We start from the raw sequence: 26,990 nt of genomic DNA on the forward strand, positions 1-26,990 counted from the left end.
ACTTGATAAACTTGAAATTATAGTTTGTGTACCAAAGTTTCATATAGTCAACATCTCAGGTGCATTTAGATTCAGTTCTCTAAATTCAGATTCAAAACCAGAGACAACATCCTGGTACTTTGCCAGCCAGTAAAGTTAGAGATAAACAGATAGAATGAAACGATCACTCTGGTAAACAGAAACTTCTGGCGGTTTCTGAAGCCAATGTGGCATGTTGAATTTGTCTTCCAAATAATTTGGCTCTAGCAGCATTTGAACCATTTTGGCTATAAGCTATTATGACCCCTTTCCTGAAAGCCAAGACTCTCTGGAACATGGATTTGCCTTCTGTTCCCCTCTGTGACAATCACATGCCACGTTAGAAGAGAGTGTCACAAAAAAGAATACATTTGAATAGCCCTTTCATTGCCCTTCTAAGGAAAACCTTTCCACTCCCTATTTAAATCTTGCTCTTGTGACTGACTGGGTTCAAACCAGGTCTCCTGCATGTGACAAGACTGTGTTAGTCCACTTATGTAAAGCCCATAGGGATTAGTTTAGGAAACTAACACAGATCTTTGTCTCCAGCAAGGTTACTCATCAAAAGAGCATGGTTCATCGAACCACCTCAGTTACATTTCACCCACCTTTGACCTCATACTCAGAGATCACAGAACCAATATCACTGACTGGGTTCGAAATCAGGCCTACTGTACCACAACAACACTTTCTGTGACAAACAGAAGCAGAATGATCTGTCCACTCCATTTAATGAGATTGCAACAGAGGTGGTTTGGTGATCCTGAGTTTGAGTCTCGATATGAGCTGTATATCACAGGCACACTGGACCCACTCCAATTTGCCTACCGCTCCAACAGATCCACAGAAGTTGCCATTTCCATTGCTATTCACACAGCCCTAACACATCTGGACAAGAGGAACACCGATGTGAGAACGCTGTTCATTGACTACAATTCCACATTCAACACTATTGTTCCCTTCAAGCTCGCCACCAAGCTCAGAGCCATGGGTCTAGACACCACCCTCTGCAACTGGATCCCGGACATCCTGACAGGCAGACCACTGGCTGTGAGGATTGGCAACAACACCTCCTCCACACCGACTCTTAACACAGGGGCCCCCCTGGGGTGTGTCCTCAGCACTCTGCTATACTCCCTGTTCACCCATGACTGCATGGCTTTGCACGACACCAACTCTATCAAGTTTGCTGACAACACCACGGTTGTATGCCTGATAACCAACAACAAGTCAGCCTATAGGGAGGAGGTAAGTGAACTGGCATTGTGGTGCCAGGTCAACAACCTCTCCCTCAACGTCAGCTGAACAAAGGAGTTGATTGTTGACTTCAGGAAGCAGAGGAAAGATCATGTCCCGATCCACATCAAGTAGTAGAGCGAATCAGCAGTTAAGTTCTTTGGCGTCCACATCACTGAGGACTTGACATGGACCAACACGCTTGTCAAGAGGGTGCAACAGTGACCCTACTTCCTAAGGCAGCTGAAGAAAATCAGCATGCCACCACGGGTCCTCTCCAAATACTACCGCTACACCATCGAGAGCATCCTGACCGAGCATCCTGATTGCTCTGTCCACAACCGCAAGGCCCTTCAGCGGATGGTGAAGATGGCCCAGTACATGACTGGGACCGTGCTGCCACCCATCCAGTACATCTACTTGAAATGGTGCCTGAGGAAGTCACACAGCATCATCAAGGACCCCACACACACCAGCCAAAAGCCCAAACTAGACAATCTAATGTACTTGTCCTCTTGCTCAGTTGTGCACTGGGGCCTCCCACTTCTCTTTCTATTCTGGTTAGAGCCAGTTTGCTCTGTTCTGTGAAGGGAGTAGTACACAGCGTTGTACCAGATCTTCAGTTTCTTGGCAATTTCTCACATGGAATAGCCTTCATTTCTCAGAACAAGAATAGACTGATGAGTTTCCTCAGAAAGTTATTTGTTTCTGGCCATTTTGAGCCTGTAATCGAACCCACAAATGCTGATGCTCCAAATTCTCAACTAGTCTAAAAGGCGGCCAGTTTTCAGTTGTGCTAACATAATTGCAAAATGGTTTTCTTATGATCAATTAGTCTTTTAAAATGACAAACTTGGATTAGCTAACACAACGTGCCATTGGAACACAGGAGTGATGGTTGCTGATAATGGGCCTCTGTACGCCTTGCGAAAGTATTCACCCCCCTTGGCATTTTTCCTATTTTGTTGCCTTACAACCTGGAATTAAAATGGATTTTTTGGAGGATTGTGTCATTTGATTTACACAACATGCCTACCACTTTGAAGATGCTAAATATTTATTGTGAAACAAACAAGAAATAAGACAAAAAAAAATGAAAACTTGAGCATGCATAACTATTCACCCCCTCAAAGTCAATACTTTGTTAAAGCCACCTTTTGCAGGAATTACAGCTGCAAGTCTCTTGAGGTATGTCTCTATAAGCTTGGCACATCCAGCCACTGGGATTTTTGGCCATTCTTCAAGGCAAAACTGCTCCAGCTCCTTCAAGTTGGATGGATTCCACTGGTGTACAGCAATCTTTAAGTCATACCACAGATTCTCAATTGGATTTAGGTCTGGGATTTGACGAGGCCATTCCAAGACATTTAAATGTTTCCCCTTAAACCACTCGAGTGATGCTTTAGCAGTATGCTTAGGGTCATTGTCCTGCTAGAAGTTGAACCTTCGTCCCAGTCTCAAATCTCTGGAAGACTGAAACAGGTTTCCTTCAAGAATTTCCCAGTATTTTGCGCCATCCATCATTCATTCAATTCTGACCAGTTTGATGCTGCCACCACCATGCTTCATTACGGGGATGGTGTTCTCGGGGTGATGAGAGGTGTTGGGTTTGCGCCAGACATAGCGCTTTCCTTGATGGCCAAAAAGCTCAATTTTAGTCTCATCTGACCAGAGTACCTTCTTCCATATTTTTGGGGAGTCTCCCACATGCGTTTTGGCAAACACCAAATGTGTTTGCTTATTTATTTCTTTAAGCAATGGATTTTTTTCTGGCCACTCTTCCATAAAGCCCAGCTCTGTGGAGTGTATATCTTAAAGTGGTCCTATGGACAGATACTCCATTCTCCACTGTGGAGCTTTGCAGCTCCTTCAGGGTTATCTTTGGTCTCTTTGTTGCCTCTCTGATTAATGCCCTCCTTGCCTGGTCTGTGAGTTTTGGTGGGCGGCCCTCTCTTGGCAGGTTTGTTGTGGTGCCATATTCTTTAAATTTTTTAATAATGGATTTAACGGTTCTCCGTGGGATGTTCAAAGTTTCTGATATTTTTTTTATAACCCAACCCTGATCTGTATTTTTCCACAACTTTGTCCCTGACCTGTTTGGAGAGCTCCTTGGTCTTCATGGTGCCGCTTGCTTGGTGGTACCCTTTGCTTAATGGTGTTGCAGACTCTGGAACCTTTCAGAACAGGTGCATATATACTGAGATCATGTGACAGATCATGTGACACTTAGATTGCACACAGAAGGACTTTATTTTTAACTAATTATGTGACTTCTGAAGGTAATTGGTTGCACCAGCTCTTATTTAGGGGCTTCATAGCAAATGGGGTAAATACATGTGCACGCACCACTTTTCCATTTTAAATTTTTTGAAATTCTTTGAAACAAGTTATTTTTTATTTCATTTCACCAATTTGGACTATTTTGTGTATATCCATTACATGAAATCCAAATAAAGCCCCATTTAAATTACAGGTTGTAATGCAACAAAATAGGAAAAACGCCAAGGGGATGAATACTTTTGCAAGGCACTGTAGATATTCCATAAAAAACAAATCTACCGTTTCCAGCTACAATAGTCATTTACAACATTAACAATATCCACACTGTATTTCTGATCAATTTGATGTGATTTTAAATAGACAAAAACATTATGATTTTCTTTCAAAAACAAGGAAATGTCTAAGTGACCCCAAACTTTTGAATGGTAGTGTACACTCATCCACATACATGGAGTATACAAAACATTAAGAACATGCTCTTTCCATGACATACTGGGGATGGGGAGCGTTGCTGTACAGCTATTTTCAGGTCTCTCCAGAGATGTTGGATCGGGTTCAGCCACTCCTGCGTTGTCTTGGCTGTGTGCTTAGGGTCATTGTCCTGTTGGAAGGTGAACCTTTGCCCCAGTCTGAGGTCCTAAGCGCTCTGGAGCAGGTTTTCATCAAGGATCTCTCTGCACTTTGCTCCGTTCACCTTTCCCTCGATCCTGACTAGTCTCCCAGTCCCTGCCGCTGAAAAACATCCCCACAGCATGATTCTGCCACCACCATGCTTCACCGTAGGGATGGTGCCAGGTTTCCTCCAGATGTGATGCTTGGCATTCAGGCCAAAGAGTTCAATCTTGGTTTCATCAAACCAGAGATTCTTGTTTCTCATGGTCTGAGAGTCCTTAGGTGCCTTTCCAAAAACCTGTTTTCACTTTGTCATTATGGGGTATTGTGTGTAGATTGCTGAAGATTTTCTATTTATTTAATCAATGTTAGAATAAGGCTATAACGTAACAAAATGTGGAAAAAGTCAAGATGTCTGAATACTTTCCGAAGGCACTGTAGTTCAGTACAGTAAAGAACAATACAGTAAATTACTGTACTCTACTCTAGTGTGCTCTATTATACTAAAAACTCTACTGTACAGCACTGTATTGTACTGCCCAATACTAAACTCTACTTTCTTTACTCTACTGACTGGCTCAGATTCGGACTGACCAAATTTCAACTACTTTTCAACTTCCATGGACGTCTGGTGATGGTAGGTGCTCAGTGGGTGAGAGGGCTGGTTACAGTAAATGGCAAGAGCGGGGGGCTCATGTGTAGGTGTCAGTAAGAGCCGGGAGAAGTGACAATAGCTGGAGAGAGAGTTTTCACACTGTTTTCACACTCTCGCTTTGACCACTACAAGACAGAAAGAGAAAGAAAACAGTTATGACCTGAACATAACAGTATGCCAGTGCAGGACATTGGAGGACAAGGGAGGACAGTAGCAGGTAACCCAACTGTGGTCTGTGAATACTATGAATTCCCATTGTAGCCAATTCAGTTGCAGTCATTCTGTTAGATTTTCTTAGTCATTGTGCTACCGATTTGGTAACAGAATGACAGGTTTTAATCACTTAATAAATCATAGAAATTTGGGTTATCAGTAAAAACTAAACTGTAAAACTGTAATTGTAATTTCCCCTTTCCAAAATTGTTAAAACATTTTAGTAATACTTTCATAATATTCCCTTTCCTTCGAGGGCACTGCCAGTATACCCAACCACTCACCCACCACAAGTCAGTCTACAAGAGAGTATGGACATGGTTACACAGTAGTCAGCTATGACATGAAAGACTACACTGGATTTAGGGACAGACTTGGTGGCTCACACCATTTCACCCTTCCCACTGTATAGCCTCCCTGGAAATATATGTAGTCTCATTTTATCCATCTGTCTCGTTCTTTCTTTCAAAATCATCTTGAAGAATGTCATATGTTCTTTGTCTCATTACTACACTACAGACCGCTAAAGTAACACACACCGATCTAGCCAACTGCTATATTATCTTGTGCCTGGAAATATATGGTGACCTTTCCAATAACATTGCTGTGCATAGAGGCGTGTGTGGGGTCAAGTACAGGTCAGAGGTAACTGCTGGCTTTAGAGAAAGACGGCTACCATTTTCTTGCCATGTTTCTCCTCAGTAGAAATGAGTGTAATTCTTACCTTTTAATCGGTGTAACTACACTGTTGTTTGTTCTACAATGTTTGCTTTTGGTTTAGGGTCTGTTTGGCCCTAAAATCTGCTTGTTTGTTTTGATCAGACAATCAACATTCCTTTTCCTTCATTCGAGAACACTTCTCTATGATCAAGAACATGTTTAGCCGTTCATTCTAGATAGAATACTTGTTCCTTTATTCTAGAACACTTTGTCCCTACGCTCTAGTTTATAGAACACCCTTTATATTTAGAGCAGCTGCTTAACATGACATAATTGCCTCAGGTTAAAGGTCATCCATTCAACATAGCTTGGTTTAACCTTCCTCACTTACAAGGGCAGGAGTATCTATCTGAAAACAGAGGAGACGTGGATTGGCAATGCTGTCCTTAGACTGTTTTGTTGTTTAGGCATGAACCTAAAATCTCAGGCTGGCACCTGTGCTTCAGTTCAGTTGCTACAAGTCTGCAATACCAACAAAGCATCTGGAATCAACAACAAACTTTTCCCGTTACCCTCCTTCATTTAAAACGGCTGTTGGCGTTCATTTAAGCTTCGGTTCCACGGCTGCTGCCAATGTGAGAGTTATGAATGGGGAAGCGCGTATACACACACACACACACATAATAAACTCAGGGTCTACTGAAGGATGTTAATCTGTTATCTCAAATTACATACACACAGGAATTCATATACCCATTAGAGAGAGAGAGAGAGACACACACACACACACACACACACACACACACACACACACACACACCTCTGTAATGGAGATGCCTCCCTTCCACAGCTCAGCACAGAGGAAGTGGATTTCTGAAGAAATGCATCCTAAAAATCAAGTAAACGTGACGCCTAGTATTTTAATAGAAACACTGCTGTTCTCACTGTTATATATTGAGTGTATAAAACATTAAGGACACCTGCTCTTTCCATGACATAGACTGACCACGTGAATCCAGGTGAAAACTATGATCCCTTAGTGATGTCACTTGTTAAATCCACATTAATCTGTGTAGATGAACGGGAGGAGACAGGTTAAAGAAGGATTATTAAGCCTTGAGACAGTTAAAACATGGATTGTGTATGTTTACAATACAGAGTAGGTGCCAGGCGCATCGGTTTGTGTCAAGAACTGCAATGGTGATGGGTTTTCCAAGCTCAACAGTTTCCTGTGTGTATCACCACCCAAAGGACATCCAGCCAACTTGACACAACTGTGGGAAACATTGAGGTCAAATATGGGCAAGCATCCCTACGGAACGCTTGACACCTAGTCGAGTCCATGCCCTGATAAATTGAGGCTGTTCGGAGGCCAAAAAGGGGGTGCAACTCAATATCAGTAAGGTGTTCCTAATGTTTAGTACACTCCGTGTATAACCCTTTCAGGATAGTCTGATAGGTAAAATACCTACTTGGTTCACACACTTCTGCTTTCCTAATGTTCAAACTACTATTAAGAAAGGTACAATCCGTAAGATCAACGTAAAAACATTTTGTCGTCTCAACACTTTTTGGAGGACTGAGGGGAAAGGTCTTTGAGCGCAAAAGCAAAAACGCAGCAGAACAGTACAAGTGCAGTCATTGTGTTTTCATTTGAAGAGAGAGAACTTATGAACAAGAGAGAGAACTTATGAATTGTACCTTTAATATTTCTTATGAATTGTACCTTTAATATTTCTTATGGATTGTACCTTTAATATTTCTTATGGATTGTACCTTTAATATTTCTTATGGATTGTACCTTTAACATTTCTATGTTCAACATGTCAGCATCTCTGAAATGCTGTGGTCTGTAACTGGTAATAGGAGCTGTTAGGTGATCCTCAGCAGAGGTGAAATGGCTGAATGGACATTTGGATTTCACTGCATCATCCCCTCAACATCCTCCACAAAGACACAATTACTGGACACCAGGGAGAAAAGGATGGAGATTGGATGACCACAACGTAGTCAATCTGTCATCAAAACTGCATGCAACCTTTCACTTCAGCTAACACTGTAGGCTACATTCATGATATACACTGAATACTCAAAACACATCAGTGTAGATTAGATTTTTTTTTAAATGTAACCTTTATTTAGATGAAGGGGAGGAGTCAATTTAAAGAAGGATTTTTAAGCCTTGAGACAATTAAGACATGGATTGTGCGTGTGTACCATTCAGAGGGTGACTGGGCAAGACAAAATATTTAAGTGCCTTTGAACGAGGTATGGTAGTAAGTGCCAGGTGCACCGGTTTAAGTCAAGAACAGCAACGCTGCTGTTTTCCACTCTCAACAGTTTCCCCATGTGTATCAAGAATGGTCCACCACCCAAAGGACATCCAGCCAACATGACACAACTATGGGAAGAATTGAAGTCAACATGGGCCAGCTTCCCTTTGGAATGCTTTTGACACCTTGTAGAGTCCATGCCCAGACAATTTGTGTCTGTTCTGAGGGCAAAAGGGGCAACTCAATATTAGGAAGGTGTTCCTAATGTTTGGTATACTCTGTGTAATAATGTAACTGTTGTGTGTGTGTGTGTGTGTGTGTGTGTGTGTGTGTGTGTGTGTGTGTGTGTGTGTGTGTTTAGCCTTTTCCAGATTCTGAATAATACTCAGGTCTTACTCGCTACTCCGTTATTGCTTAGTGTTTGAGAGAGAGGAGGTGTGATAGACTTACTGGAATCTCAACTGTGACATCATCAATTGTCCTCTTCAGCAGGCCCGAATATGTTCAAATCCATCCTCTGGCCCCTTTTACAAATCCTTCTTTGGAGTGATCACTTACCTAACATAACTGAATTGGCTAAAGTTTACGCTTAGACCAAACCAGTCATGTCAGATTAGTGATGATTACTTACTTCAAAAGGAAGAAGGCAGAACAGAGAGATGCATTTACCAAGTACTGGAAGAGGGCCTCTCCTTCTCTCTGGTCAGCTTTGCAGAAGGAAGGGGATATTGATGGCTTTTTATTTCTCTGCTTGGCTAGGGTTCACTTTATTTCAGTGATTTCGGAAGTGTGAGGACACTGGCGTAAACACTGGAAGCGCAGTGTAAACTGGGCCTTCCTGTTGTCTCTGTTACTCTGGGAGAATTTGGACAGGGAATGCGTGTCTCTCCGCTCAGCTCTGGCTGAGACATACTTGCATAAACAAACAGGAATAAACATGGTTCTCCCTTCCCCATTCTCGCCATGTCCTTGGTCTGTGACCTCTCAACCAGCGTGCGTAGACACACAGATAGGAGCGTCCCTGTACACCGCAAACTCCAACAGGCATTCACACAACCCTTGACACTATGTGCTCTGTCAGATAACGCCCCTAGTAATTCTAACATTACCAGGCCGAATCTAAACAACTAAGCACTCAATGGATCCAATATACAACACACTGAAATCAGCAAAGAATCGTGAAAGAAAGCTCAACAGTTGATCAGTTGTTATGGCGCCATCTTCACCAATATCTTATACCACAGCTCTTCACAGGGCAAATCTATGTTGATCACGTCTGCCGGCGATGTATCAGACCATGGTTTACACTGTGCCAAGTTGCAAACCCTTATGCTGGCTCGGGTATAGAGCAGCTGGGACGACAAGAATGCCATGGGTTTGAACAGCGGCGAACCGTGACTATAGGACCTAGGCATTCAGAGGGACCAAAAATCTTCCAATACTTTGTATCCCAATTTTTTTAAATCAAGAACAGAAAACATAGCATCACTTGATGCGTCCGATATTATATATTCTGTAGTCGGGCCATTTTAGTTCTCGTGAAGGAGGAGCAATGCTTTTTGATGACATTATGAATCAAACAGGCCTGGACGTGCTTCAGGCTGCCACACACACAGAAATAGAACCGGCATGGACACAACTCGTGACACACAGCATAAAATAATGCGACCAGCAAAACAAAAAACACACTGTTTACACAACCTATGGTAGCCTAACACCATCACCACCAATAGTGACAACCCGTCATTCAGGGCAGAGCCCCACCTGCTTTGAGCCCCACATTTTTAGCAAAAATAAAATTAATTTTAAAAATGGGGGGGGGGCTTGCCTGTTTTGCATGTTATTGTGGCATTAATATGTGTCACATATCAATTTGCAAACGATGTAAAAAATAATATATATAATTGAGTTAACAGAGCAGCATACAAACATGGTCTCTTTTTTGTTTTCTTGAGTAAGGCAGCTCCAAAATGTATGTGTTTCAGCCTAGCTCAGTGCTTTCTGTGGTGGTGGGGCAAGCAGGCAGAAAATACGGAGCGTTGCACCGTGATTGGCTCAGTGTTTTGTCACTCATGGGGACTTTACGTCACTGCCAAGTGTAAGAGCAGACCTTGAAAATTCTAGCCATTCGGATGTTACATTAGAAGTGCCCATCCAAGAAAACTCAAGGTCATTGGCCACAGATAAAATGACGTCAAATCACGTTATATGTACAGTAGCTTTGATTGGACTGATCATGTCAATCATACTTTCACAATCTTAGCTAGCAGTCATCATCATGAATCAAGTTGACAATCCACTGGCAAATCCTTTTTAATCATGGTCAAATTAAGATAAATAATGAAGAGAAATTATAGATAAAATGTATCAGTGCTCATCGGCCATTGGACAAATATTACACCACAAGTTGGAAATCGCAAATTCAACGAGTGGTTTGGAAGGAATCAGTGACAGTGGCTGTGTGGTCCCAAATCTGGGATTAAGAGGCTCTTTTCCAAATTTGAAATGATAAACATTCAACATTGGCCATGATGTCAATGAAGCATGATTTGTACCACGCTCAAAACAACTGTTAACTCAGAACTGTGAAGTCTTGAACTCACTGAAGTCAAGTCAAGTTAACTGGGAAGTTGGGAATAAATGAGCTCTGACTGGGAAAATACATTTTGAACGGTCATCCAACTCAGAATTGTAAATCCAGTTGTTTTGAAAGCACCATAAATCCAGAGAATGCCAGACTTTGATGACAAAATTTGCCCACAAAAGGACCGCCGCGCGGAGTCCAAAAATGAGTCCAAAAATGTTACGTTATTGTATGCTGCTGCATACATGATGTCTGCATAAATTATGTAATAATGCCAGGGAGATATGTATACTGTAGCTAAGAAAGTAACACTGGGTGTATGTTGTGTAGTAAGATGTTAGTAGCCCATGTGCCTCACCCTAATAATTTAGTATATTTACCCCTCTTAATTTCACGTATTGTTCTACTGTAGCCTATAACCTGTTTTAGAGAATTGTAATCATTGAATATTGTAAGAGCTTTCATTGTCTGCTTATATGCCCCCTTTATGTATCCTACGGTTCTGACTTGGTGTACAAGAAAGAACACTGTAAGAACAGCCCATGTTCTGAATTCTGTCACTGTACATTTCAAAAATGCTAAACAAATAGTTATACTGACTAACGTCCATCCTAGCTCGCTCATAAATGTCTTAATCGAAATTATTGATTGCCACTTATCCGCTTGTCGTCCTCTTATGCCATAGTTTGTACATCTCAACTGTCATTAGAAACCACATTTGTTTAATCAAGTCAGCCATATTAGCAATGTTTTTTTTTAAAGCAGTAAATGAGGCTAAATGAACTGTGTCGGTGCCAGACAAGGCTCCACTGATAACCAGGTGTAGCAGTGGTAAGATGTTGGGACTGCTGTTGGTACAGCTTTATGAAGGCCTTAACAGTTTGTGGGCACCGTTTGTCACCATTATAGTGCAATTAATGTACTGTTTAGTGTTGTGGCTTTGCTGGCATGCATCTCACTTGTTTGTTTTTTTGCTCCACCAAGATTTACATGCTCAAATCGCTACTGGTGACAACAACAGTGTCACATCGAAGGTGACAGGTTTATGTTGCTGAAAGGACAGTGACCGTAATACCTGTGCACTCCATGGCGCTGAAGGAGAGACAGTTTTGGTAAAACACATAGACACGGCTGATAGACAGGTAACAGCAGTCACACAGAGCATGAAATAATTATAAAGAATAAGCAGCCCATTCACTCCAGTAGGCCCCACGAAATCATAACAATACAAAAGCACAACCATTTCATTTCAAAAATGAAATGAACAAACCAGCTTTTACTTCCCATTGCAAATATATTTCCGTCACACTAACCAGTGATCTAAAGTTTAAATGCAACAATGTTTCACAGTGATTATTTTCAAAGGGGTACCTAACAGCAAGTGAGCTGCATAAAAAAAAACAGTTCCACTCACCAGATGATGATTTGTAAACAAAGGTTGAAAGTTCATCTTGAAAAGGGTGTAGCTAACAAATTAGCAACAACATCCACCTTGAAGTTGATAACCTGGCCTTGCTGCTATTCCAGTTTCAACTGTTCTGCCTGCGGTTACGGAACCCCTACCTGTCCCAGACCTGATGTTTTCAACTCTTAATGATCGGCTATGAAAAGCCAACTGACATTTATTCCTGATTATTATTTGACCATGCTTGTCATTTATGAACATTTTGAAAATCTAGGCTCTCTCTAATTTTCTCCTTCTCTCTTTCTTTCTCTCGGAGGACCTGAGCCCTAGGACCATACGTCAGGACTACCGGGCATGATGACTCCTTGCTGTCCCCAGTCCACCTGGCCTTGCTGCTATTCCAGTTTCAACTGTTCTGCCTGCGGTTATGGAACCGCCACCTGTCCCAGACCTGCTGTTTTCAACTCTTAATGATCGGCTATGAAAAGCCAACTGAAAATTATTCATGATTATTATTTGACCATGCTTGTCACTTATGAACATTTTGAACATCTTGGCATAGTTCTGTTATAATCTCCACCCGGCACAGCCAGAAGAGGACTGGCCACCCCTCATAGCCTGGTTCCTCTCTAGGTTTCTTCCTAGGTTTTGGCCTTTCTAGGGAGTTTTTCCTAGCCACCGTGCTTCTACACCTGCATTGCTTGCTGTTTGGGGTTTTAGGCTGGGTTTCTGTACAGCACTTCGAGATATTAGCTGATGTACGAAGGGCTATATAAAATAAACTTGATTGATTGATAACAGCTGCTGCTGCAGCCTTCGCCATTGTCACAGTACTACAACACAAGCTAGCATTTTCATTATCACACTACTACAACACAAGCTAGCATTTTCATTATCACACTACTACAACACAAGCTAGCATTTTCATTATCACACTACTACAACACAAGCTAGCATTTTCATTGTCACAGTACTACAACACAAGCTAGCATTTTCATTATCACACTACTACAACACAAGCTAGCTAACGTTACTAGAATTAGCGTGGGGAAACTACTGCTTACGCCACTGATTATTTTCTCTTGTGCTCTGTCGTTACGTGTCTCTCCAACCCTGTTCCTGGAGAGCTACCGTCCTGTAGGTTTTCACTCCAACTCTAATCTAGCGCATTTTATTCTAATAATTTGCTAGTTGATAAACTGAATGTAGCTCTCCAGGAACAGGGTTGGAGAGCTCTGGTCTAGACACATCACCTTTTTTTACATTTTATTTTGTACCCCCCATTGTAAGTCAAAATGTGATTGGGTCATTCCACTGTCACTCCAAATTCTGCTCCAATACAGTTGCCTTCTGTCCAGCTTCTGAAAGCCTAGCCAATGGCTGGCTGAGCTAGCTATATTTTTCTACCTAGAGACCAAAGAGACCAAAGAGAATCCTGATTATGTATTTTTTTCTCTTCAGTATTAACCCTTCTCTTTCCAACACAAACTGAAGAGATTAAATCAGAAGATCATTACAATTATTGTAAAGATGAAATATACATTTAAAAAATATAAATATATATACAGTACCCACTAAGCGCAAACCAGATTGTATGGCGTATCGCTGCAGAATGCGGTGGTAGCCATGCTGGTTACGTATCCCTTGAATTCTAAATGAATCACTGACAGTGTCACCAGCAAACGACCCCAACACCATCACACCTCCTCCATGTTTCACGGTGGGAACCACACATGTGGAGATTATCCGTTCACCTACTCTGGTAACTCTACTGAATTTATTCTCTGCGGCAGAGGTATCTCTGGGTCTTTCTTTCCTGTGGCGGTCCTCATGAGAGCCAGTTTCAACATAGCGCTTGATGGTTTTTGTGACTGCACTTGAAGAAACGTTCAAAGTTCTTGAAATGTTCCGCATTGACTGACCTTCATGTCTTAAAGTAATGATGGACTATCGTTTCTCTTTGCTTATTTGAGCTGTTCTTGCCATAATATGGACTTGGTCTTTCACCAAATAGGGCTATCTTATCTATACCACCCCTACCTTGTCACAACACAACTGATTGGCTCAAACGCATTAAGAAGGAAAGAATTTCCACAAATTAACTTTTAACAAGGCAAACCTGTTAATTGAAATGCATTCCAGGTGACTACCTTATGAAGCTGGTTGAGAGACTGCCAAGAGTGTGCAAAGCTGTCATATATATATATTCTTCATTTTAATCCTTAGGCCTCGCCGTTCCCCACTGGGTTTTAATCTTCTTGGATCATTTGAGGACTGGTTGCCAAATACTTGACCTGTGCTATAGAGATTATGATTGATGCTCTGATTTTCTTTGGAATCATCTGTGATCTGGTGTTTCTTTACACTGTAATAAGATGGTTTCAAAAAGCATTTCAAAACAACAAAGGACCCTTGTACAGAAGTGGTACACTGACTGCAAACATCAGTCTCTGTCTGTGACCCAATGCAGCCCAAAGAACCCATAGCCACATTACACCATGCACAATAGTGTGTGGGTGTGTTTCTCTGAGTAAGAGCAACACAGCCTTGTCAGTTTCTGTAATATGTATTCAGATAGACGGAAGCTTGCAGCATTAACACGAGATACGAGCCAAAACATTCTCATTAGTAACCTAAGGCAGTGTCATTAATTTCAGCAGTTCAATCAGTGATTGAGTCTAAAGTGAAGGTATACGCGTATGTGTTTGATCAAAGAATGTCAACAACAAAGCAGCCCGACTCTAAAACTGTCCACCTGCTGAACACAGATGCAAACAGTCGGTAAATATGAAATTGACAGAACCTAAGTGTCCAATCGCAGGGTTGTTTGGGGTCGCGAATTGGAACAGGCTGCATTTCGCTGCACGGAGACCACCATGGCCACTTACTTTCAGATCACGTCATTTCTTCATCATAAAATTGCCAACTGAAGCAAATGATCATCAGATCAGAGTTTGACCCCAGTTCGAGCAATGCTGAATTGTTACAGTTTCATCGCTGCTCAATAGTCTAATCATAAATCACGCAGTCAAACAATTTGATTTGGATGTTTTGTTACATTTGGAGACCTTTGCCCACACCGTAACGTAAGAGCTGTCAAACTGATATTAGGCCTGAACATAGGCTATGGAAATCAATGGAGATAAGGAGAAATAATATACGGTTTAAAAGCCTAGAATTAACCAATAAAACATGTTGTTTGATATTGATGATGATGGTGATGATGTGTGTTATAGGCTCGATTGAAGAGCATAGGATCTGTATAAATATCATGTTCTCAGCCAAAGTAGATTACATCACTGTAGCATTCGCCACATGGAATTCGAAACCACTTCTATGCGTAAAAATTGTCCAGTAATTGTATTAGGCTGTTTGAAGACCTACCTTCTCTTGCTTTTAGCAGTACCGTATTGGCCACAATATTCTCCAGTTCCATCTAAAAATCCTTTGATATTTGCTGAATAGATCAAAATAAAATAAAAATCGACAGCAACACCTCGCTCTTCACGGATGAATTGCTTTTCGTTTTATTCCAAATCCGAATAAAATGTATACATTTCAAACTCGTTCACGGTCTACACACTGGCTAAAGGAGAAATCCTTGTAAAATTAACTAGGCATGGTTCATATCGTCGGCTCCGAATGCAGCGTTGGGAGGGCATTTCCATTCCAATTCCGAAGACCGTTGTGTTTCGTGCGTAATTTGGCGCGGAATCCCATCAAAGGATAGATCACGGTTGAGCCATCAATACAGCCCGAGACCTCGGCAAGACCTACATCATTTAGTAACGCATTCCTAACAACGGCTGAAGCACAGCACAGTAGCACTGGGGGGAGTTGGTGAAGTGTACTAGAACATCAAGGTGCTCCCCCTCTCGGTGAAAAGGCTTAATAAAAAAAATGGGCTTGTTTTTTTCTTTCTATTTGGCCATCAATATCCCCCACGTTTGGCGAAGCTTCAAGCAGTTTACCGCGTGTGTCTGGTCAATATTTCGGTTACATTTGGATATCTTGCATTTGGATATCTTGCACAGCCTATATAAATTGAGTGATTTGTAGTAGGGGTTCGCTAATCTTCAACCACCAAATTGGTTCCAATATTCCATTCCACCGCCCGTTGCACACACACATCCATTCGGATTTGGCCCATGACGTATGTACGTTAATAGAGTATTGGTTTCCACTAACTTCTATATCCACAGTCAGATTCCACAGCCACAAAGTCAAATTTGCAACAAAAAAAATCTTTTTTTGTCTTCATTTAAGGTTAGGCATAAGGTTTGCAGTGTGGTTAATGTTGATTTAAAATCAAATTTTAAGAAGATAAATTGAAGAAATGCGCAGGGTTTATTACTTTGTGGTTATAGACATGTATTCTCCTTCATATTGACCAGATACTCAAGTTGCCGCTCAAACATTGGAAATAATTTTCTTCAAAAATGGAAGTCAGTCGGGAGGAGTCAAGATCAGGTGGGACCATTCTAGCCAATGAAAGATCAGATATCGGGTGAACAACAGGCACAACTCCGAAAAAAGTTTTTTTTCTTCTCAAAGTTGCCCAGAAGTCACATGTTCTACGTATATCAGAACACTCATAACAACCTAAGCTTAACGAAACTTATATTCGACCAAATAAGCCACACGTAGCAAATAAGCAATTCAATGTTTTGTTCACCAAATTCAATACTCTCTCATGGACCTCCATACAAAAACTCCTCGCTTGATTAGTGAAGGGGAAAAAACGTCACCTGCTGGAGAAGACAGATTTTGGGCCCAGTTTCCCCTCTCTTCGCCTCTTCCTCTCTGGTATAGACGCTAGTGACGACCATAGCGTATCCGTGTCTGGCTGTCATATGCTGTTTTTCATATGGTTTGGATAACCTAACCTAGTTCTATTTAATTGACATAATTATGAAAAACACAAAATCGTATGACCTCAAGATCTCATAGACCTACCAGTAGACTATATTTATACCATTGGTGATGCTCTGCCTGTCTACAATAGGTTTATATACACTGAACAAAAATATAAATGCAACATGCAACAATTTCAAAGATTTTACAGTTAATATAAGGAAATCAGTCAATTGAAATACATTAAGTAGGCCCTAATCTATGGATTTCACATGACTGGGAATCAGTGATGTAAAGTACTTAAGTAAAAATACTTTAAAGTACTACTTAAGTAGTTTTTTGGGGGTATCTGTACATTACTATTTATATATTTGCCAACTTTTACTTCACTAAATTCCTAAAGAAAATAATATACTTTTTACTCCATACATTTTCCCTGACACCCAAAAGTACTCATTACATTTTGACAGAAAAATGGTCCAATTCACACACTTATCAAGAGAACATCCCTGGTCATCCCTACTGCCTCTGTTCTGACGGACTCACTAAACACAAATGCTTTGTTTGTAAATTATGTCTGAGTGTTGGAGTGTGCCCCTGGCTATACGTCAATAAAAATAAAATAAAATTGTGCCATCTGATTTGCTTAATATAAGGAACTTGAAATGATTTATACTTTTACTTTTACTTTTGATACTTAAGTACATTTCAGCAATTCCATTTACTTTTGATACTTAAGTATATTTAAAACCAAATACTTTTAGACTTTTACTCAAGTAGTATTTTATTTGGTGACTTTCACTTTTACTTGAGCTGTTTTCTATTAAGGTATCTTTACTGTTACTCAAGTATGACGATTGAGTACTTTTACCTCCACTGCTGGGAATACAGATATGCATAGATCAGAAGACCAGTCAGTATCTGGTGTGACCACCATTTGCCTCATGTAGTGCAACATAGAGTTGATCAGGCTGTTTATTGTGGCCTGTGGAATGTTGTCCCACTCCTCTTCAATGGTTGTACGAAGTTGCTGGATATTGGCGGGAACTGGAACATGCTGTTGTACACGTCAATCCAGAGCATCCCAAACATGCTCAATGAGTGACATTGAAGTGCTTTGAAAGGCTGGTCATGGCTCACATCAACACCATCATGCCGGAAACCCTAGATCCACTCCAATTCGCATACCGCCCCAACAGATCCACGGATGATGCAATCTCAATCGTACTTCACACTGCCCTTTCCCACCTGGACAAAAGGAACACCTGTGTGAGAATGTTGTTCATTGACTACAGCTCAGCGTTCAAAACCATAGTGCCCTCAAAGCTCATCACTAAGCTAAGGACCCTGGGACTAAACACCTCCCTCTACAACTGGATCCTGGACTCCCTGACAGGCTGCCACCAGGTGGTAAGGGTAGGCAGGTAAGGGTAGGTGCGTGCTTAGTCCCCTCCTGTACTCCCTGTTCACCCACGAGTGCAAGGTCAAGCACAACTCCAGCACCATCATTAAGTTTGCTGACAACACAACAGTGGTAGGTCTGATCGCCGACAACAATGAGACAGCCTATAGGGAGGAGGTCAAAGACAAAAACAAAAACCTCTCCCTCAAAGTGAGCAAGACAAAGGAGCTGATCGTGGACTATAGGAAAAGGAGGGCCGAACAGGCCCCCATTTACATCGATGGGGCTGAAGTGGAGCGGGTCGAGAGTTTCAAGTTCCTTGGTGTCCACATCACCAACAAACTAACATGGCCCAAACACACCAAGACAGTAGTGAAGTGGGCACGACAACATCTTTTCCCCCTCAGGAGAATGAAAATATTTGGCATGGATCCTCAAAGTTCTACAGCTGCACCATCGACAGCATCCTGACCGGTTGCATCACCATCTGGTATGTAAGGCGCTACAGAGGGTAGTACCCCCAGTACATCACTGGGGCCAAGCTTCCTGACATCCAGGACATATATACTAGGCGGTGTTAGAGGAAGGCCTAAAAAATCCTCAAAGACTCCAATCACCCAAGTCATAGACTGTTCTCTTTGCTACCGCACTACAAGCGGTACCGGAGCGCCAAGTATAGGACAAAAGGCTCCTTAACAGCTTCTACCCCCAAGCCATAAGACTGCTGAACAATTAATCAAATGGTCACCCGGACTATTTACATTGACACACCCCCCCCCCCCCTTCTTTGTTTTTACACTGCTGTTATCGCTGTTTATTATCTATGCATGGTCACTTTACAAATTACCTCGATTAACCTGTACCCATGCACATTGACTCGGTACCGCTACCCCTTGTGTATAGCCTCGTTTTTGTTTTTGTCATTTCTTGTGTTACTTTATTTTATTTAGTAAATATTTTCTTAACTCCATTTCTTGAACTGCATTGTTGGTTAAGGGCTTGTAAAGTAAGCATTTCACGGCGCATGTGACAAATAAAATTTGATTTGATTTCTGGTGAGTATGCAGTCGACTAAAGAACTGGAACATTTTCAGCTTCCAGGAATTGTGTAAAGGTCCTTGAGACATAGGTCCGTGCATTATCATGCTGAAACATGAGGTGATGGCGGCGGATGAAAGGCACTACAATGGGCCTCAGGATCTCGTCACGGTATCGCTGTGCTATCAAATTGCCGTCGATAAAATGCAATTGTGTTTGTTGTCCGTAGTTTGTTCCAGCCCATACCATAACCCCACCATCAGGCAGTCTGTTCACAACATCTCATCACAAATTGCTCTCCCACACGACACCATACATGATGTCTGCCATCTGCCCAGTACAGTGAAAACCGGATTCATCCATGAAGAGCACACTTCTCCAGCGTGCCAGTGGCCATCCAAGGTGAGCATTTGCCCACTGAAGTCAGTTACGAAGCCGAACTGCAGTCAGGTCAAGACCCTTGTGACGACGACAAGCACGCAGAAGAGCTTCCCTGAGACGGTTTCTGACAGTTTGTGCATAAATTCTTGGGTTGTGCAAACCTACAGTTTCATCAGCTGAGCCGGTGGCTGGTCTCAGACGATCCTGCAGATGAAGAAGCTGGATGTGGAGGTCCTGGGCTGGCATGGTTACACGTGGTCTGCGGTTGTGAGGCCGGTTGGACATACTGCCAAATTCTCAAAAACAACATTGTTGGTAGCTTATGGTAGTGAAATGGACATTCAATTATTTGGGAACAGCTCTGGTGTAAATTCCTGTAGTCAATATGCCAGTTGCACGCTTGAGACATCTGTGGCATTATGTTGTGACAAAACTGCACATTTTAGAATGGCCTTTTATTTTTTACAGAACAAGGTGTATCTGTGTAATGAGCATGCTGTTTAATCAGCTTCTTAATATGACACACCTGTCAGGTGGATGGATTATCTTGGCAAAGGAGAAATGCTCACAAACAGGGATATAAACAAATTTGTGCACAACAATTCAGAGAAATACATTTTTTGTGCATATGGAACATTTCTTGGATCTTTTATTTCAGCTCATGAAACATGGGACCAACACTTTATCTTGGAAAAGGAGAAATGCTCACAAACAGGGATGTAAACAAATTTGTGAACAATTCAGAGAAATACACTTTAATATACTCTACATGTGTATATATTTTTGTTCAGTGTAGTTATTAGTTATTTGGGGAATTTGGCACCATCACCTGGGACACTAGGGGGAGTGTTTGTATGACCTCCACTCCCTTCCTTTTCCCCCTTCCATTCATAACAGGAGAAACTATTGAGCAGTATGGTATAATAAAAAAAACTAAAACATCAGTAGGCCTAATAACACAGAAAGAAGACAAGGGATCCAAATATGATCCAAATTCAGTCAATGTACCACATGCTTGAAAGTTGAAAGGAACTCAACTACTGGGCGTGTTCGAGCAGATCAGATTTCTGCAGTCGGTGGCCATCGTTGATCACCAACTTTCAATGTGTGTTGCATTAGGCCATGGCCACATTACAATGTTGTGTATGAAAATTCCATATGGACACAATTATTTTTCAAATAGGAGTCTTCTGTTACCGGATAAATGACACAGAGTTCCTGACCAAATATTCACAAATTGTCCATCTTTTTAAGTATGCAACTAGACTGAACACATCCGAAAAAAGTGGAGATGAGTTGTATTTTTAACGGACAAAAATGGACAATGATGCATGTCATATGATTGCATCCGTGTTCATGTCTCAGTTTTCCCATACCCTTTAGACAAGGCCTGCATTGTGGGTGGCTCCATTGTCAACCAATTAGGGCGTTTTGTTTGACCCACACAATGTCAATTGAACCTTGATTGTGGGAACCTTAAACAGTCTACTTTCATATCAACTCCATGTACAAAAGCTACCCTTACTGTATGTACACTGTTTTCCCACAGACTCAGCTGAAGAGGTTTACTGTGGCACAGCTTGCACCTGAACTATAACACTTCCTGAGCTAATTGAAACGCAACTGGTGAGGAAGTGTCGTAGCTCAGTTGCAACCTGTGCCACAGTAAACATCGTCCAGAGAATCTGTGTTAAAACGGTTGCCTGGAGGAATGAACCCAAACTGTAGTGCTTGATGAAGTAGAACAGTCCTGTTACAATTTCTACAAAGTGGACCTCAGTATTAAAATAAACACTTTAATGGAAAACAAATCTTACCATTACAGTTTAAGTCTGTTTACACAAACATAAAAAATCCATCGTTATGTACTATTGACAAGTTATACGTTTGGTGGTCTGAAAATCATATTTAATTGATTTATCGCATCAAATGTAGTCTTGCAGACAATCTAGTTTGTGTGGTCTACCCTCAATTCCTGCATTACGCCAGTCATCAAATATAACAAAAATGCATCACTTAAATCATTGCTTGCTTTCGAACCAATGAGCCACTATCAAAATGAAATCGGTACGCTGCTTCATCTATAAACCACACATTCTTCTCCCCATCGCCAAAATAATCCCCTATTCAACATAGAACTGGGAAGTCTAGTATAACGGAGGAAAATAGAACAGAAGTGCCTTCAGTATTCATCAAGATTATCTGCCTTGGGGATGGATAGGCCTCTGTCCTTCAGTGCGGTCACCTTGGCTTTCTCTGTCTCCTGCTTGGCTTGCTGTTGCAATCGCTGCTCCTCTAGGATCTCCTCTATAGAAACCTGCTGCAAGACTGTGTCACACGGCTTATCCATGTCCTAAAGAGGGAAACACCATATTAAACATACTGTAAACCTACATGTCACACATGTCCTGCTGGAGAACAATCGCAGTGGCACACACATGTAAACCCCAGCAACTGATTATCACCAACTGTGTGATCAGTGTGTGAACCACGCAACTGAGGTGACAACTAAAGTTTCAAGCAAAATGAATCATGTGCGCATACTGGAAAACTGCTATAGACTCAATTAACTGGTCTAATCAACAGGCTACGTTAACACAAACACATTTCTATGTGTAGGCATACTGTACGAGGAAGGCTAAATAATCACTGATAAAGAACAAGAGGGTGGCATGGATGAATACTTACTATTTCACCAAGCAAAACAACATTCTCTCCTCTCACAATGAAGATTCCTCTGGGGATGTCCCCAAACTTCTTGCCCACGTGGATGCGCTCGACTGTTTGATGGAAAACTAGGTTGGCTGAAAGAGAGGTTAAGTGATAGTGCAGTTGATATAATTTCCCTTTTGATTGCCTGAATGTAGCTACTTGTGAATACGTCACATTATTTCAAGGTTTACCTAGTTGGTATTTTAGTAAACTCAATCCCATCTCAATGTATGGAAGATATCCACAGGGGATCTAAACTAGAGCTAACTTAGTATGCCAAGTGAGCTAGTGTGTTTAAACTACTATAAGATTGTTAGGTGGTTTATTTGCCATACCAAACTGGTCGATGCTTCTAAGAAACCCAATTAGCGTTCTTCCATCGCGAAGAAGTACAAGATGCTTTTCTGCAAGAGAAAAATTACTGTTTATAGTAGAGCCACAGCACGCGGATACAAAGTATCCAATCGTTGTCCCCAACACTGAGCTCGGAGAATAAATAGTTACAAGAAGGGGTTTACAATATAACTGTATCTAATAATCATGATCATCATCACTGTTTTCCGAAGGTTGGAAACAGTGCGGACTTGCTCACACTGCTGCCTTCACTCAGCCTAACGTTCGCTATCCCTACTTACTGTCTATGTCATCGATGAGACTCGCGGTCCCTGGCATGTAGTTCATTGTGATCGTGTGTAGCTATCTCTGCGGTTAAATTATAGCTAATCGCTGTGTATGAAATGTATTAAGCCATGAATTGTTCAAAATAAGATCAGAGTCTTAATAAGCATCTCTTCAGCAACACTAAAAAAGCACTTCCGGGTCACGGATTTTCCGATATTTTCAAAACAAAAGTCCCCAACTTGGTAGTAGAAAAGTTCCAACAACCTGTATTCTCTCTACAGGAAGCACACTTGCAGTAATGCACGCTCGGGGAAAGACTTCCTGTAAAATATTAAACCCTTTATTGAGCACCAATGGCAAGGAACATTGGGGGAAAAAATTTATATTTATTCTGATGATCTAATATAGATACACTACGTGACAAAAAGTATGTGGACATCTGCTCGTCGAACATGAATTCCAAAATCATGGGCATTAATATGGAGTTGGTCCCCCCTTTACTGCTATAATAGTCTCCACTCTTCTGGGAAGGCTTTCCACTAGATGTTGGAACATTGCTGCGGGGACTTGCTTCCATTCAGCCACAAGAGCGTTAGTGAGGTCGGACACTGATGTTGGGCGATTAGGCCTGGCTCGCAGTCAGCGTTCCAATTCATCCCAAAGGAGTTCGATGGGGTTGAGGTCAGGGCTCTGTGCAGGCCAGTCAAATTCATCCAAACCAATCTCGACAAACCATTTCTGTACGGACCTTGCTTTGTGCACGGGGGCGTTGTCATGCTAAAACAGGAAAGGGTCTTCCCCAAACTGTTGCCACAAAGTTGGAAGCACAGAATCATCTAGAATGTCATTGTATGCTGTAGCATTAAGACTTCCCTTCACAGGAACTAAGTGGCCTAACCCGAACCATGTAAAACAGCCCCAGACCATTATTCCTCCTCCACCAAACTTTACAGTTGGCATTATGCATTGGGGCAGGTAGCATTCTCCTTGCATCTGCCAAACCCAGATTCATCCGTCGGTCTGCCAGATGGTGAAGCGTGATTCTTCACTCCAGAGAACAAGTTTCCACTGCTCCTGAGTCCAATGACGGCGAGCTTTACACCTCTCCAGCCGACGCTTGGCATTGTGCATGGTGATCTTATGCTTATGTGCGGCTGCTCGGCTATTGAAACCAATTTCATGACACTCCCGACAAACAGTTATTGTGCTGATGTTGCTTCCAGAGGCAGTTTGGAACTAAGGATTTAGATTTAGGACATTGCATGTTTCTAATAATGTAATACCTTTAAATGAGCAGGCCTTTAATTTTTAAGACAAAAAAGATTAGACCCTGCAAACAACTACCACAAATTGTATAGATTTATAATGTAAAAAATTGTTGCTATTCCCTGTGTCTATGTCGCCCGCCGCTGGGTGAAACGCAGACCCGGTGGCGAGCGTGGTGAAACTGAAAATACATTGTCTGTCCTTTTGAAGCAGATTCTTTACCTGATAAAGTAATGATAGGATGTGTCAATTATCCAGTGAGAGCTTTGGTGCCAAACCCACTACAGTGTTTCTGATGCTAAGCTCATGGTCATGTTGCAGTAGTGTGTAGGAGGGAGATTCCAAGATGTGAGAAGTGTGCAGGAGGACATGGGACAAAGCAATGTGTGGTGTCGGTGGGGGAAAAAACTGTGTCACTATCACTAGCCGGCTACCACCCGGTTACTCATCCCTGAACCTTAGAGGCTGCTGCCCTATGTACATAGACCTGGAACACTGGTCACGTTAATAATTTTTACATACAGTGTTTCTCATTTAATATGTATATACTGTATTCTAGTCAAGTACATTCTATTCAACTATTGCTGTACATGCACTATTCTACACATGTATTCTTCAGATGTACTATATATTCTGTCCACATACTATCCATAATGTCTATACATTCCATCACACACATACAGTACAGTCAATAGTTTGGACACACCTACTCATTCAAGGGGTTTTCTTTATTTTTACTATTTTCTGCATTGTAGAATAATAGTGAAGACATCAAAACTATGAAATAACACATATGGAATCATGTAGTAACCAAAAAAAGTGTTAATATATTTTACATTCTTCAAAGTAGCCACCCTTTGCCTTGATGACAGCTTTGCACACTCTTGGCACTCTCAACCAGCTTCACCTGGAATGCTTTTCCAACTGTCTTGAAGGAGTGACCAGATATGCTGAGCACTTGTTGGCTGCTATTCCCTCACTCTGTGGTGCAACTCATCCCAAACCATCTCAATTGCGTTGAGGTTGGGTGATTGTGGAGGCCAGGTCATCTGATGCAGCACTCCATCACTCTCCTTGGTCAAATAGCCCTTACACAGCCTGGAGGTGTGTTGGGTCATTGTCCTGTTGAAAAACAAATGATAGTCCCACTAAGCGCAAACCAGATGGGATGGCGTATCGCTGCAGAATGCTGTGGTAGCCATGCTGGTTAACTGTGCCTTGAATTCTAAATAAGTCACAGACAGTGTCCAAGCAAAGCACCCCCACATCTCCTCCATGCTTCACGGTGGGAACCACCGCCGTGTTACAAAGACACGGCGGTTGGAAATAAAAATCAAAAATTTGTCGTCAGACCAAAGAAAAGATTTCCACCGGTCTAATGTCCACTGCTCGTATTTCTTGGCCCAAGCAAGTCTCTTATTTTTATTGGTGTCCTTTAGTAGTGGTTTCTTTGCAGCAATTCGACCATGAAGGCCTGATTCACACAGTCTCATCTGAACAGTTGATGTTGAGATGTGTCTGTTACTTGAACTCCGTGAAGCATTTATTTGGGCTGCAATTTTTGAGGCTGTTAACTCTAATGAACTTATCCTCTGCAGCAGAGGTAACTCTGGGTCTTCCTTTCCTGTGGTGGTCCTCATGAGAGCCAGTTTCATCATAGCGCTTGATGGTTTTTGAGACTGCACTTGAAGAAACTTTAAACATTTTTGAAACTTTCCGGATTGACTGACCTTCATGTCTTAAAGCAATAATGGACTGCCTATTCTCTTTGTTTACTTGACCTGTTCTTGGCATTGGCTCAAACGCATTAAGGAAAGAAATTCCACAAATTAACTTTGAACAAGGCACACCTGTTAATTAAAATGCATTCCAGGTGACTACCTCATGAAGCTGGATGAGAGAATACCAAGAGTGTGCAAAGCTGTCATCAAGGCAAATGGTGGCTACTTTGAAGAATCTCAAATATAACAAAATATATTTTGATTTGTTTAACACTTTTTTGGTTTCTACATGATTCCATATGTGTTATTTCATAGTTTTGATGTCTTCACTATTATTCTACAATGCAGAAAATAGTAAAAATAAAGAAAACCCCTTGAATGAGTAGGTGTGCCCAAACTTTTGACTGGTACTATATATTTTTTTTATTTTTTTGACTGGCACTGTATGTGTGTGTGTGTGTGTATATATATATATATATATATATATATATATATATATATATATATATATATATATATATATATATATATATATATATACACATACAGTCAGGTCCATAAATATTTGGACATTGACCAAGTTATTAACATTTCGGCTCTGTACGCCACCACAACGGATTTGGAATGAAACAATCAGCTGAAAGTGCAGGCTTGGAATGAGGTGGGGATTTTCTTTAAATGAAATAGAGGTATACAGTGGTGATTTTAGCATGTAAATCTTGGTGGGGCAACAAAAAAACATGTGGGATGCATGCCAGCAAAGCCACTACACAACAGAACACTAAACAATACAATAATTGCACTATACCACTGCTACACCTGGCTATCAGCAAAACAGCTCATTCAGCCTCATTTACTGCCTTTAAAAAACATAGCTGATATGGCTGACTTGCTTAAACAAATGTGGTTTCTACTGACAATTGAGATGTACAAACTATGGCATAAGTGGATGAAAAGTGGATAAGCGTCAATCCGTAATTTTGATAAAGACATTAATGAGCGAACTAGGACGGACATAGTCAACATAACTATTTGTTCAGCACTTTTGAAATGTACAGT

At 41.4% G+C, this 26,990-nt stretch overlaps 2 protein-coding genes across 2 annotated transcripts in view; both read right to left on the reverse strand.

Moving 5' to 3' along the window:
- grk5l (G protein-coupled receptor kinase 5 like) overlaps nucleotides 1–15,767 on the reverse strand; it is a 76,719-nt gene extending 60,952 nt beyond the window's left edge. Inside the window, exon 1 of the mRNA XM_038989153.1 lies at nucleotides 15,321–15,767. Within this exon, the coding sequence (XP_038845081.1) occupies nucleotides 15,321–15,372 (52 nt within the window). The 5' untranslated portion in view covers nucleotides 15,373–15,767. The remainder of the gene's footprint in view (nucleotides 1–15,320) is intronic.
- Nucleotides 15,768–21,393: 5,626 nt separating this feature from the next.
- Nucleotides 21,394–23,147, reverse strand: LOC120055499 (U6 snRNA-associated Sm-like protein LSm1). Its single transcript, XM_039003366.1, has 4 exons — nucleotides 22,959–23,147; nucleotides 22,659–22,727; nucleotides 22,300–22,415; nucleotides 21,394–21,964 (listed from the first exon to the last, which is right to left on the reverse strand). Exons 1-4 carry the CDS (start codon nucleotides 23,002–23,004, stop codon nucleotides 21,794–21,796), a joined length of 402 nt encoding a protein of 133 aa, XP_038859294.1. The 5' UTR covers nucleotides 23,005–23,147; the 3' UTR covers nucleotides 21,394–21,793.
- Between the last annotated feature and the right edge of the window lie 3,843 nt (nucleotides 23,148–26,990).

This window comes from Salvelinus namaycush, chromosome 1 (genome assembly GCF_016432855.1).
Source record: "Salvelinus namaycush isolate Seneca chromosome 1, SaNama_1.0, whole genome shotgun sequence".
In the NCBI taxonomy this organism is placed as follows: Eukaryota; Metazoa; Chordata; class Actinopteri; order Salmoniformes; family Salmonidae; genus Salvelinus; species Salvelinus namaycush.

Coding starts and splice junctions, on each gene's coding strand:
- LOC120055499 (XM_039003366.1), bottom strand. CDS start 23,004: ATGAACTACATGCCAGGGACCGCGAGTCTCATCGATGACATAGACA. Junction 22,728..22,958: donor TCTCATCGATGACATAGACA/GTAAGTAGGGAT, acceptor TTTCTCTTGCAG/AAAAGCATCTTGTACTTCTT. Junction 21,965..22,299: donor TTGTTTTGCTTGGTGAAATA/GTAAGTATTCAT, acceptor TTCCCTCTTTAG/GACATGGATAAGCCGTGTGA.